General features: G+C 39.4%; 1 protein-coding gene across 9 annotated transcripts in view; it reads left to right on the top strand.

Annotated features, from left to right (window-relative positions):
• nrxn2b (neurexin 2b) overlaps positions 1–15,289 on the top strand; it is a 380,291-nt gene that overhangs the window by 312,472 nt on the left and 52,530 nt on the right. For all 9 annotated transcript variants that reach the window (XM_055218533.2, XM_055218549.2, XM_055218495.2 and 6 more), the window contains 2 exons: positions 3,667–3,840; positions 5,352–5,471. In XM_055218533.2, the coding sequence (XP_055074508.2) occupies positions 3,667–3,840; positions 5,352–5,471 (294 nt within the window). The remainder of the gene's footprint in view (positions 1–3,666; positions 3,841–5,351; positions 5,472–15,289) is intronic.

The following is a 15,289-nucleotide window of genomic DNA, read 5'->3' as shown; positions in this document are numbered from 1 at the left end:
CAAAGCTCTCCCACTCTATTGCTGCGAGTCCCCAAATATCAACCAAGAAACGGCGGGCTCCTCAACCACCAAAGCCTTCGGGCCCAGCCCGCCCTCCCCCTCCATCTGAGAAAGCACTCCCGACCACTGCCTCAACGTCAGGGATCACACCAGCCCTCATCTGCAAACAGCACTGGTAACTGATGTGTGTTGGGTCCCCGCTACGTCAGCAGTAACAATCATAAATATTTTAAGAACAAGTGGGCGCCCGATGTCCCTTTAGCTTTCCCTATCTCTGTCCTGACATGTGATAGAAAGACGAAGGCCTTCTCCAGCCGCACAGCAATTTTATCTAATCTACTGCCTATAATACGTCATTCTGAGATTGATACAGTGACAAAACCAGTTACTGTTAAGTTAGCACTTCTGAACATCCGTTCACTAAAGAACAAATCCTTTTTAGTTAATGATCTTATCACCACTAACAACCTGGACTTTATGTTTCTAAATGAAACTTGGTTAGATGACAGCTGCAGTGCTACAGTCCTCAATGAATCAGCCCCACCCAACTTTACTTTTATAAGTGTCTGTAGAGCTGTTAGAAGGGGTGGAGGAATAGCTGCTTTATTCAAAGATGCCTTTCAATGCAAGCAAGTGTTACTTGGTGATTACCAGTCTTTTGAATATTTGTGTATTGCTTTAAAAGGTACACCACAAATTCTGTTTACAATTATTTATAGACCTCCCAAATACACCTCAGCATTTGTTGATGAATTCACAGAACTTTTATCAACAATTTCCTCTGAATTTGATTATTTTGTTATTGCTGGAGATTTTAATATTCATATAGACAATGCAGAAAACAATACTGCAATTGAACTGTTAAATGTTTTAAACACCTTTGATCTGACCCAGCACGTGCAAGGTCCTACACACAATCGGGGACACACTCTTGATCTGCTCATTAGCAAGGGTCTAAACATTTCATCCACTGTAATCAAGGATGAAGCACTATCTGACCATTTCTGTGTTTACTTTGATTTATTGATCTGTCCTGCCACTGATGCTAGATCTGTCTATGTCAAAAAAAGGTTCATAAATGAGAACACCAGTGAGGTATTTATGAATGCTATGTCAATGTTGCCAAACATATCGGCAGACTCTGTTGATGTTCTCCTTGAAAACTTTAACATAAAAGTTAAAGATGCTATTGATGGTATAGCTCCAGTAAAGGTCAGGGTGATCACTGGCAGACGTAAAGCACCCTGGAGAAACACAACAGCAGTACAGCACATGAAAAGAACATGCAGAAAAGCTGAACGTATGTGGCGGAAAACAAAACTTGAAGTACATTATAGCATCTATAAGGACAGTCTTCGTGCTTTCAATGTAGAACTAGGCACAGCTAGACAGACCTTCTTTTCAAACATTATAAACAACAACATAAACAACACTCGCACTCTTTTTGCTACTGTAGAGAGACTAACAAACCCCCCAAATCAAGTTCCTAGTGAAATGCTCTCTGACAACAAATGCAATGAGTTTGCAACCTTTTTCTCTGAGAAGATCAGTAATATCAGAATGGCGATCAATACGGCCTCAAATTGTACTGTGGTCAGTCAGATATCATTACAACAACCTAAGAAATTAGTAATTCTCTCATAATTTGACATAATTGTTATAAAAACCTTGGAAGAAACAGTAAAACATCTTAAAGCATTAACTTGAAGCCTTGACACGCTCCCTACATCTTTTATCAAAAAGGTACTTAACTGCTTAGAAACTGACCTCTTAAAAATAGTAAATACCTCTCTGATCACAGGCACTTTTCCAAAGTCATTTAAAACAGCAGTTTTTAAGCCTCTCCTAAAAAAGAGTAACCTAGACAAAACCATACTTAGCAACTACAGACCTATCTCAAATCTTCCGTTTATAGGCAAGATCATTGAAAAGGTTGTTTTCAATCAGCTGAACAAATTCTTAAACTCAAATGGCTATCTGGACAATTTTCAATCTGGTTTCCGTCAGCATCACAGCACAGAGACAGTGCTCATAAAGATAATATATGATATTCGCTTAAACTCTGATTCAGGTAAAATATCAGTGCTGGTGCTACTAGATCTTAGTGCTGCCTTTGACACAGTAGATCACACCATACTCTTACATAGACTGGAAAACTGGGTAGGGCTCTCTGGGATGGTCCTCAAATGGTTTAAAACATACCTACAAGGAAGAGGTTACTATGTGAACATAGGTAACCATAAATCTGAGTGGACATCCATGACATGTGGAGTCCCACAGGGTTCAATTCTTGCACCGCTTCTGTTTAATTTGTATATGCTCCCACTTGGTCAAATAATGAAAAAGAACCAAATTGCTTTGTTTCTATCAGCTATGCAGATGACACCCAGATATACTTAGCCCTGTCACCCAATGACTACAGCCCCATTGACTCTCTATGTAAATGCATTGATGAAATTAACTGTTGGATGCGTCAAAACTTCCTCCAGTTAAACAAAGACAAAACTGAAGTCATTGTATTTGGAAATAAAGATGAAACTCTCAAAGTTAACACATACCTTGATTCTAGGGGTCTAAAGACACAAAATAAAGTCAGAAATCTTGGTGTAATTTTAGAGTCTGACCTTAATTTCAGTAGTCACGTGAAAGCGATAAGCAAATCAGCTTACTACCATCTCAGAAATATTGCCAGAATTAGATGTTTTGTCTCAAGACAGGACTTAGAGAAACTTGTTCATGCTTTCATCACAAGCAGGGTGGATTACTGCAATGGACTCCTTACTCGGATCCCCAAAAAGACCATTAGACAGCTGCTGCCAGAATTCTGACCAGAACCAAAAAATCTGAGCACATTACTCCAATCCTCAGGTCCTTACACTGGCTTCCTGTTACATTTAGAATAGATTTTAAAGTATTGTCTCTCTGTGATTTCTCTACAAATAATCAACAGATTTGACTAAAACAAGGTTATGATAGTATTTTGGGACACTGTGATTGAGTAAACTGCTTGAGTTAACACGTGTATGAGCTGATTTGGTCAGGTGAGAGATGAGATGAGAGTTAATGTGGAACAAGATTTATATTTGAAACTTTTGCAGTGTTTCTAAGGTTACTTCTGTGCGTGAGTCTTGTACCAAACACTCATGAAACGCTCATTTATGGGATTTACACCTGCAATTAAAGGGGACATTTCACAAGACTTTTTAAGATATCAAATAAATCTCTGGTGTCCTCAGAGTTCATATGTGTAAGTTTAAGCTCAAAATATCATATAGATCATTTATTATAAGATGTTAAAATTGACATTTTTTAGGTGTGAGCAAAAAGGTGTCATTTTTGGGTGTGTCCTTTAAAATGCAAATCTGCACTAAATGGCAGTGCTGTGGTTGGATAGTGCATATTAGGGGGGGGGGGGGGGTATTATCCCATTTTGACATCACAAGGGGAGCCAAATGTCAATGATCTATTTTTCTACATGCTTGGAGAGAATGGTTTACCAAAAGTAAGTTACTGGGTTGATCTTTTTCACATTTTCTAGGTTGATAGAAGCAGTGGGGACCTGATTATAGCACTTTACAATTCTGTGTGTGTATGCGTGTTTCGATCAGTTAGAAATGATCCCAGATCAGACGATTGCTTACAACTGTGTTTGTGCTCTTTCTACAGGAGAGCTGTACATCGGTGGAGTAGCCAAGGGCATGTACAACAGTCTGCCCAAGCTGATCGCGTCCCGGGACGGATACCAGGGGTGTTTGGCCTCCGTGGATCTGAACGGCCGCTTGCCCGACCTGCTCGCAGATGCCCTCCACAGAGTCGGTCAGGTGGATCGAGGATGTGATGGTCAGTTGTGTAACTGTAAATGAAAGGCAAAAATTTGAATGTGTCTGAATAAGATAAAGATGTTCTCCATTCCTCATCATCCATACTCTCAAACAAGCTACAAATACATAACGTTTATAGTCATCATCAATGTGACAGAAAGCCAGTCGAGCATTCTATGCTATCAAAGGCAAATTTATACAAACAGACATTCCTGTTACACTTTGGTGTGAAATATTTGACATTTTTAAATTCCCCATAGCACTATGTGGTTGTGAAGTTTGGGGGCCTAACAAGATTACTCCCATTGAGTTCAGAGAAGAACACCTACTAATGCATGCAGGGCTGAATTCCCCTAATAATACACATCCAAAAACACTCCCTTAAATTCTGTATACAGCTAAATTCAAGTCCCTCTAACACACTTCAATACGAAGTTCTTAAAACCCAAGAGAAGAGACCTAAAACCAGTCCCAACTGGCACTGAAGCACAGGGGCCGAGCGAGGAGGTGGCTTCTAGGGTTTCAGCCATGAAAAGAAATTTCAAAAGCCCTGAATCTTTTTACGTTTCTAAAATAAATTCAAATTTAGGTCAGTGTTTTATAATGTTTTAGATATACAGCTCCTTTAAGATTTACTGAAATACAGTAGGTGTTTTCATAAGGGCTGACCAGAATTAGAATTTTGAATCACTGATTATATTTTGGTGGAGTTTTGGTGTCGCTGGGTATTTGCCCAATTGCCCGTAAGGTTAATCCACGTATGCACAGGTTCAAATGTCATGACTCTAACTTCTCTTCATTGGTAAACCTTTTTAGATTTATGATTAAAACACAATTAACTGAATGAATGTTTAATTACTCTACAAAGATGTCATTTCATTTAGCTGCCCAGCAGAAAAGACTGCAGACCAGTTTCTCTCTTAATCTTTACATTTCTCTTTTATTTCTAATAATGTAATGTCACTCTTCCTGATGGTGAGACACAAAACACAGTTTGAGAGCACATGTTTTTGCATTATGAATAAAATAATATTTATTAAACAGGTTACCACTTTGTACAAAATGTTGTATATTTTAATTCAGGCTTTTAAATGATTGTATGCGATGAAGAGAAAGAGTTGAAAGAGACAATTAATCATCAGAAATTCTGACGTTCAGGATGTTACTGTATGTGTGTCTGATGAATGAATGACACAATCAATGAAATAAGGTTTTGTCTCGTCTCTGGGCTTGCGGCTTCATTCTGTATTTTTGCATGCTGCATGTGAAGATAATAACTAACCCATGGTTTAATGATCCAAGTTGAATGTGGTTTATCTCACATCCATCCAAGATCTCAATCATACTGATGTTAACAACTGTTTCTGACTGATTCATAAATGACACAAATAAAGTAAAGCAGATGTTTCATCACTTGACCAAGAGACAAACACACACTTGAGCAGTCATCTGTCTTTATAATAGTTGTTTATAAAGTGTAGTAGTACTGGAGCGAGATGTGAAGTGTTTGTGTGTGTGTTTGTGTTTTAGGACCCAGCACGACCTGTACGGAGGAATCATGTCATCATCAGGGGGTGTGTCTGCAGCAGTGGGAGGGCTTTACCTGTGACTGCACCATGACATCATACAGCGGCTCATACTGTAGTGATCGTGAGTACAGCCATCATACAGTACAGTATAAACATCTGAAGCGTTCAGACCTTCACTAAAGGTTTAAAGACGGAGTGCACAATGTTTGAAAGCCAATGTTGACATTTGAAATCACCTAAACATACACGCCCCTACCCCAATAGAATCTGGACCTTCTTTTAAAAGACCCGCCCCACACATACACAAACCAGGCAACGATGTGAGTTAGCAGACACGCCTCTTACTGCTGATTGGCTACAAATGTGTTTTGGTACTCGGCCTGACTCCCTTTTCCAAAGGGTTTTTTAGAAATTGTGCACTCAACTCTTCTTTTAGTTTGATTGAAGAGCGTTTTAAGGTTGTTTAATCTTTCGTCAATATGTTTTAGCAGTCGTGCTCTGTGTGAAACCCAAACATCACATCAGTGTGACTGTAAATGAAGTGAAGACGCCCTGCTGTTTATTTTGTGTCTTGTGCTCAGACTCTCTGCTATCATCTTGTTTTCACACGAGTGATTTCTTGTAAGGATTAATTGTTATGCTTGTCTTGTGCTATGTTGGTTGGTTGGTTGAATTAAACAAGTAAACATGCACACGAGCAGACAGGATAATTAAACCAGCAGGTTAGATGTGTTGTGAGTTATAATGAGACAGATTGCTCTGGTTGATTTATGAAATATTAAAAAGTGCTAACATATTCATTTCTTTTATTACAAAACTAAAATGATAGGGATAATATACTTGTGAAATATATGACTTGGACTGAATGATTAAGAAAAAGCGTGTTAGCAAGATCTCTTACTGCTGTGAGCTCTGTGCAAACTGGATATATACATGGCAGTATATGAACTCAATTCTCCTCGATTGGTTTAAATTTGTCAGATTTGTTTTGCCTGAGATTGTAAGTTCCTCAATCCTGATAAATAGATCAGTGTTGTTGTTTATTTTTTAACTAAGACTGAACCAGTAAGAAATGCTTCTGGTTCTCTTCATGTCTGTGTGTATTGATCATTTTGCTGTCACATAAAGGCTGTGTCCCAATTCAAAGGCTGCAACCTTCTAAGGATGTATTTTAAGACCGATTGCATCACGGCAGCACGACTTGAGGCTAGTTAGGCCGTCCTAATTCAAAGGATGCTTAGAATGAAGCCTCAAAATGCGTCCTCATTTCTCGGCGCTGTTAAGGATAGAACGAATGGATCCTTAACAGCCGAGGATATCCCAAGATTCATTGCGCGTCTGCAACAGCTGCATATAATGGGTGGATAGTCTAAAATAAACAATTAAAACCTTTATTAAATAAAAGTGTATTTATCAGGAAAAAAAATTCTTGTCACTGTTTTAGTATTATATATATGTTAATATTATTATTTTTATGTTGCATATATTTCTAAGGTTGATTAATTTGGTATACTGTTGAATAGTTTAATATACAGCAACGTGTCATATTTTCTAAAAAATAAATAAATATTTTTTCTGATGTCATTTTTATTTTAATAAGTCAGAAACGTCTCTGATGTGTCCTGCTGACAGGCGCGGTTGGCGCGTGCAGCAGGTGACGCTAATTATGGGTCGTCCGAAGGTTAGACCGTCTCATTTCAATTCTCTTCGCGAACTTCTGGGGCTTCCACCTTGAAAGACCGAGTGCTCACCTTTTAAGGTCTCATGCTTATGAGGTTGAGGCCCTTGAATTGGGACACAGCTAAAGTCGTCTTTAAAGAACAGGTCGCAAACTCATTCAGCTTTTCTTGTTTGTGTGTTAATTGTCATTATGGTGTGTCCTTATGTGTTTGTTAATTGATGACCGCCACAGACTGAAGGTAAAACACGCACACGCTCTTCTTCTGTTTGACATGACGGTATGGTTAAGTGTTGTTTTGGGAGGAATGTTCCTCAAAACTTGAATCCTGGACCATAATTTATTGATCACATGTAAAAATTTCATGTGGTTTTTCTATAAGAGCCATTGTGCATCATTGCTGTTTCTGTACTGATCCGTATGTGAGGATGGGAAATCACATGATCCGGAAGAGAGTGTCTGGAAACCATCACTTACTGGGACACAAACTCGGGATGCCTGTCAGCACACGTAGCCCACCTGGTTATTGGCAGCGATAACTGTATGACTAGAAGCGACAAAACCTTCATGGACATTCAGGGAGTGTAAAAGAAACCAGTAATGTAGCAATATTTGAGATTATTAAAGACTGAGCCCATGCTAATATATATTCATGAGCTCATATTTTCTTCTACTTCATGCAGTTTTGGTTGTGGTATTTGAGGGTGTGTGTTTTGGCATCGCTCTAATGTGAAATATTGTAAGGGTTGAAATATGAGAAGCCGTAAGCTAGATCGGATAAATTATCCAGATTGTTTTCTGGAAAGATTTCTTTCTTTTCTTCATCACAAATGCATAGAAACTAAACTTATCAATACTAATGATTAGTGCTGATCCGTATGGACCAGCCCCCTCGGTTCGGCACGCAACCCAGTGTTAGACCTTACTTTGTGTGTTTTGTTTAATTTCTTTATTTGTTCTTATTATATTTTTCCAACCCAGTTTTTGCTGATCCGATCTGTGCCTCAAAACTGTTATGTAACAGTGAGTTTTGTGATCCGTTTCACCGCTACCAATAGGTCATAGTCTTGAATCATTTCACTAAGACCTCAATAACTCAAAGATTCAAAGAAGAAATGTTTCCCATCAGAGACACTGAGTTTAAAGTGTTAAATCTGAGCTCTTAAGAAATGGACCCGTGTTAATCTTGCTTACAAACATTAGCTGAAAGAGCTCCAGGTACATTCACCCAACCTTTAAACACAGATGAATTTATGGTCATCTATCTACTCCAGATTTCTTCTGGCTCGATTCTTGCAGTTTTTCCAATATCAGGCTGTGGCAGAGAGGTAAGATTGAGCCTCACGGCGGTAAGGATCTTCCCTCTTTGAACTTTAGAGTTACGCAACATAAGGGAAAATCAACACTCATGAAAGACCCATGAAGCTTTGCTCTTCAATAGGACGTGCTGGTTGTTTCAGAGGGTTGGCGCTGGTTCTGAGACGTGGATTTACTTAGTGACACAGTATCTTCTCTTTTCTCCAGCCAGCTTAGGGGATCCGAGAGCAGATCTGGCAACCCACAATGTGTCTGCCCTTCAGATTTCACTCCGGTAATTAAAGCACATGCCCGATCAGCCGTGTTTTATTTTCTTTAACAGAGGGAGTCCCTGACAAACAGAGAAAAGCTCTCTCTCTCTGCCTGCTTGAAAATCCAACTAAAGCCAGTTTGTGATGCTAGTGGGTTTACATGATTTACAACTGATTGTAAACTGGTTATGTATGGTCATTAGCTGGTCCAGGGTTAGGAGTTTGATCAGAAAGTTAAATGATTTGGTGAAGCTGTTTATCCCTGGTGGACCATTTCATTTAATGTGATGATCACTCAAAACATAAAAGTCCATCAGTTCTTTTTTTTCCAAACATGTTTGATGTGCTTTTAGACATATGGTGTGACATGGTCGGTTCTGTGTGATCTGTGTTAAATAGACCGTTCAGGCAGAAGCAGAAGTGCGTGAGAGGAAGAGATGTCTGCTTTCCACTGCTTCTATTAATGTAAAGCTGCTTTGAAACAATCACCAATTGTGAAAAGCGCTATATAAATAAAATTGAATTGAATTGAATAGATGTCCTCAAACTCTTTCACTGCAATTGACAAGTTAACTCATCAATTAAGAGAAAACGCTTCTCTGCCAATGACGAGGATTTCCGACTTCCCGCTATTATCTACCAAGTTCTGCAACTTATAAAACCCAGAAGTATCACCCTAGGATAGGGCTGTGACGGTGATGGCGATGGCAATGCACAAATTCACCGCAGTGGTGTGGTGGTTGTAGATTTTGTTTGTGTGTGTGGGGGGGGCATGCGCGTATGTGCACGTGCACATTGATGCATACACGTCTTATACATAATGCATACATATATTTTGAAATATAAAAATCTAAATGATGATCAGATATACAGTTCTTAACAAACGTGCGTCTTCTTAGGTGCCAAATTCTTTCTCCGCCGGTGGGTGCTCGTCACAAGCGGCAATGTTTAGGTTACTTAGTAACAGAGGACGCGCTGAAGCGCCCACACGCTTTAAAGAGGAGGAAAATGGCACGGTGACATTTTCCGCGTGGTTTTAGACGCGATGTGAAGTAAATGTGAAGCAACTGTGTGTATGTGCTTGGCCATTTCGGTGGATGCTCGAGTCGAGCCCCGGAGCACCCAGGGGATCAGCGCATATCTGTGTTTATTGTAGCACTTCCACTCATGAAACAACAAGTGAGAAACCTTTTTGGGGTTATAATGTTTCCAGCCGCGCTGAAAACGCATTCTGATGGTGTACTGGTTGCGCAGATTGGTACTTTTTCGCAACTTTGAGTGACCAAAAGAGAACGGCCAATATCTTTCCTCATTGTTACGCCCCCAAGTCAGCGGGTCATCACTGATATCGGTTGCCTTCCCTTGCAAATAGCGCATTAACTCCGCGTCTGCTGGCTGTTTGCGTTAACAAGAACCTGAAGACATCTCACTGGGCAAGATTGTACTTTATATTTTTCATAATTTGTGACGTGCACACCACCGCAGGGCACACTTCCCGACCGCGGGTCGTACTCAACCAATGCGGTGGTGCGGTGGTAATTACAGTCACAGCTCTACCCTAGAGCAAACAGCTTTATGTCGGTGTAAGTTTTAAGGATCGCTCTGAATCTGATCTCTATCAAAAGTTAGAAAGAGTTATCTCAGCTTTTTGCTCTAAATTTTGTGTTTTTTAAGAAACCTACCCGTATTTGAGAGGTGATAAAAAGAGAAGAAATGAAGGAAAGCAAACGGTCTGTTTTTCATTTAATATATTGTATGTTTATATATTTAAAGAAGAAAATTTTCTGGAAGACATTCAACTTTTGTGAAAATCATAAAAAATGCTGGCGCTGGATGGCAACTTTTTTTTTAAAAACGCAGGTGGCGAAAGAGTTAAGGCTCTCGTAGATCTTTTGTTTACTCCCTGCTGAAAAAACCAGCATACCAGCAAGACCAGCATATGTTGTGTTTTGGTGCTGGTTTGCTAGTATACACCAGCTAAACCAGCATCAAACCAGCATCAGCACCAGCTTTAGCACCAGCTAAACCAGCACCAAACCAGCATTAGCACCAGCTAAACCAGCATTAGCACCAGCTAAACCAGCATTAGCACCAGCATCCCATGCTGGTCATACCAGCATATGTTGTGTTTTGGTGCTGGTATGCTGGTGACCACCAGCTAAACCAGCATAGACCAGCATAATTCCCATGCTGGTCCATGCTGGTTTTTTGTTTTTTTTTAGCAGGGCTGTATTTATTTACCACATTCTCTCAATTTTGTGACCGACATCTCCTGGTTTCTTATAGGGATTAAAGTTGCTCTGTTTTGAGCTGTGGAAACATGTTTCTTTCAGTCCTAAATGTAGGAGTCAGTAAAGATCAGGAGGTTTCTCTCAAGAGTTGAGTGATTGAACCTCTTGAGGGGCTACAAACACACACACAATCACACACACATTCTGGTTTCCATGTTTTGTGGGGACATTCCATAGACGTAATGGTTTTTATACTGTACAAACTGTATAGTCTCTACTGAAAAATACAGCTAAGAACAGCATAAGCTGGTGAGCTGGTTTTAGCGGGTGTCCCAGCTTGGTTTTAGCTGGTATTGTTGGTGTAGCAAGCTGGTCTAGCAGTGTTTGGTCACTCTTTAAGCTGGATTTAGCTGGTCAGGCTGGGGGGACCAGCTTAAACCAGCTACTGTCACCTTAAAGCAGCTTAAACCAGCTACCAGCTTATGCTGGTCTTAGCTGGATTTTCCAGTAGGGTTCTATTCCCTTCCCAAAACCCAAACCATCACAGAAAACTTTCTTCTACTTCACATTTTTAATAAACATCGTCCTGTTTGATTTATAAGCTTGTTTCCTCATGGGGACCTCAAGATGTGATAAATACCAGGTACACACACACACACACATATATTTATTGATCTGAATACTTGTTTCTATGAGTTGTCTGGACTAATGGATGCCATTAAATTCAGTCTTAAACTGAGATCTTAAGAGCTCTGAACAGATTGAGTCGATGCTAATCTGCGCTGCTTGTCTTTAGCACTTTATATATTGCAGTTATGATCTTTATAAACTGCAGTAGTTTCATTATGTTTCTTTCTATGTTTGTGCCGACCATCACTGGTCAATGCAGAGTTAAATTATTGAACACACTTGACAGATTCGACACTGTAGTCACAACAATATGTTATGCTGTTATGTCCACCGTACCAACCACACAGCAGAAAACACTATTTCATTTATTTGTGTCATTTCCACTAAACCTGGAGGTTAGGGGGGGCTTATTGAGTGTCCCCTCCTCCTTTTAAAATAGCCAATAGTGCTTAATTAAGCCCGCAGCCTGGAATCTGATGAGAAGCCGAACAGAGAATTTTGTCAATGTCTTGAAGCGTGTTTGTTTTATACAGTGGGTCATGTTCACACTAAAAGCCAAAATAAATACGATTTGGATTTCAAAGGGACTTGAAACTTATGTTTATTAGCTTAATGTTTGTTGCACACAAAGTTTAGATGATGCTTTCTAAAACACTCCCACATTTCAGCTCATTATATTCCTCTCTCAGGTGATTGTTTTCATGAACAGTCTTAGAAAGTTTCTTTTGAATCTATTGGGAATCTCCTATGAAAGCACTGAAAGGCTTGCAGAGGTGGGTAACCCACGTGCCTTGAGTAAAAGTCCTCTCCAGTATTTTGTTCCAATCGCCTGGATTTGTTAATTAGCACAGTTTTTCAGCAGGAGGTGAACTCCTGGCTTGTTGGTTTTTATGGTTTACCCACCTCTGGCTGTCAGTCGGGTGGGTTTGTTGCTATTGAGAAAAACTTCACACTGGGTGAGTAAGATCCAATCCCAAATCCACTAAATAACAATCAAAAAGTCTTTCTTTTTAAAACAAGTTCAGAGTCGTTTGACCCGGGGCGGGTAGTTTAGTATTACAGGAGCGACTCTAGAGAGCAGGAGGTCAATTATAACAGCCAGCTGAAATATGAATCTCTATTGAGAAACCTCCAGTGAGAAATCCTATATAGAGAGAGAGACTGAAGTAATGATGACATCATTTTTATTTTTGGATAAACTATCCCTTTAACCGCCTCTTCCTCATGATATTATAAGAGATGATTTTGCTGTATTATAAAAGGACAAGAGTAAAAATAAGCTGAAGTGTTTGACTGTGATCTTGAATGTGTTTTATAATAGACTCTTAGCGTCTCACTGTGTTTTAGTGACTCTTGTAAGCCAGTACATGCATTTGTTTTGCTGAAATATTTGAGATATAAAATGAAGGTCACGTCCAGAGATTGATTTGATCTTTTGATACTGTATAAATGTTTTTTGTACTGACAGTCCATAAATGTAAAAGTCACTGAAGGGAAAAACTTCTTCAAATGAGAGAAAAATCTGAACTTCTAGAAACTCAGAGATACATAAAACACTAAAGACGCTCAGTGTTTGTCATACATGATTTGATCATGTGCCATATGGCTGTGTTGTGTTTTAGATCTGATCATTGTGTAGCTTCAGTATTTATTTCCTGCGTTACATTTAAAGATGAGTTCATAGAGACACAGACGACTGCTCTCTTCTCAGAGAAATCAAATCTCTAGCCAAGAGGGAATCGATACGCTGATGCAGAACTACTGCAGTGTCTCATTTAATACTGAGCCCAAAGATTCTGTCCAACTCCAACATCCTGCAATACAGACCACATTACTCTCAATCACTTTAGATGATCTACATGTCTTATCATATTTTATCATTCTATATTTCTAATGGTTACTATAGAAACAGAAGAGTAAATATCTCTCATTCTTTAAACTCATTTTAAATTCTCCATTACTAGTCCATTATTTCTGGTTGCCTGTCTCTGTCTGTCTGTATTTATGTCTGTCTGTCTGTCTGTCTGTCCTTTTGTCAGTCTGTCTGTCTGTATCTATGTCTGTCTGTCTGTCTGTCTGTCTGTCTGTCTCTCTCTCTCTCTCTCTCTCTCTCTCTCTCTCTGTCTCTCTCTCTCTGTCTCTCTCTCTCTCTCTCTGTCTCTCTCTCTGTCTATCTATCTGTCGTTTTGTCCTTTTGTCAGTCTGTCTGTCTGTCTGTCTGTCTGTTTGTCTGTCACTTGTACTGTACTACTGTAATTCTCAGTATTCATCTTCAGCTGTAGTTTTGTGTGACAGATGTTCACATCACATCAGTAAGAAGGTTTGCCTTGCAGTGCCTGGCAACCATTCAAATCACCCCTAGCAACCATATAGCAACAACTTCAAACCACCTCCAACCACCTTAGCAACCAAACAGCAGTGCCATGGCAACAACTCAGAACAGACTGTGTCATGATCGGGAGCACTGTGTGTAAATATCTGGTTATTATCTGAGAGATACAGTAATGTGTTTTATTATGGGAAAGTCTCCTCTGTGATGTCATATCCTGTGCGGATTTGAATTAGCTTGTGTCTGTTTGCTCACACACACACACACACACACACACACACACACACACACACACACACACACACAGACACACACACACGCACACACACACACACACACACACACACACACACACACCTGCACAAACACACACACACACACACACAGACAGACACACACACACACACACACACAGAAAGTCTTGCTGTAATTTGGTTGTGTTGTTGTTGTAGCTGCATCTGCTGGGATTAACAGCGTGAAACATCAACAAACAAACAAACACAATTAAACCGCATTTTAGAAATAAAGTTTTTTTGTCTGTCTGTGAAATGTCTAGCAGTGTCAGATTTCTAGTCACAAAGCGATCGTCCAATTAGAGTCAATAAATAAGAGACGTCTCAGTCTGCTGTGCTCTCTACTGAATTCACATCAAGCACAGATGAAACATTTGAATGTTTGAATGTTTCTGGACAAACTGAACGAGAGACAGAGAGAGACGTATAGATCTGTCCTACAAGCGTATGAGTTGTGTAAGAAATCCTTCACATTGATGCTGAGTGAGTGTTGTTGTGATTTGACTTCAGCTCGATGTGTTTATGTGCTTGTTGAAAAACTCCATTGATGTTTTTCATTCATTGTTGTAATTTTGTAATCTTGTTTTTTTAAGTTGTTGTACAAATTCAGAGAAATATTGAGTAGTGGTTTCCCGTAAATGGATTAGATTAGGGTTAGGGTATTTTTAATATACATATTTTTTATTCCTACTATGGAAGTCAGTGTTCACTATCTGCTGTGTGTTTACCATCATTTCTCAAAATATCTTCTTTTGTGTTCATCAGACAACATGAGGATGAGTAAATGATGACAGAATTTCATTTTAATGTGAACTATACCTTTAAGGCAAAACAAAGGGCACTGATGTATTTTAAGATATGTCAGTGCAAGTTGTTTTCAGTTTGGACAGCTCTTACATTTATGTTAGTCTAGGACTAGTCTAATCCCTGTCCGGGAAATCGCCTCTGAATTTCAAAAAAAAATAAAATTTTCTCTGAGGTTTTTGCAGTGCATTCTGGGATTTACTTCTGTGTGTGGATACATGTGAAGAGTGGATTGACCGCGTATGAGTACTGACATCTAACCGGATCTCATCTCAGAAACATTCATCTCTTATCTAAAGCCTCTGGTGTGAATGACAGCTGATCGTCTCATCTATCTGTCTTTCTCTCATCTGTTCTTTATTCGTGCACTGCTGTTCAAGGTCACCTTAGCAGGACCCCCAATGAT

The sequence above is a fragment of the Misgurnus anguillicaudatus genome, chromosome 21 (genome assembly GCF_027580225.2).
Source record: "Misgurnus anguillicaudatus chromosome 21, ASM2758022v2, whole genome shotgun sequence".
NCBI lineage: Eukaryota > Metazoa > Chordata > Actinopteri > Cypriniformes > Cobitidae > Misgurnus > Misgurnus anguillicaudatus.
Note: the sequence above shows the minus strand (reverse complement) of the source record. Positions and strands in the feature narration are given on the sequence as shown.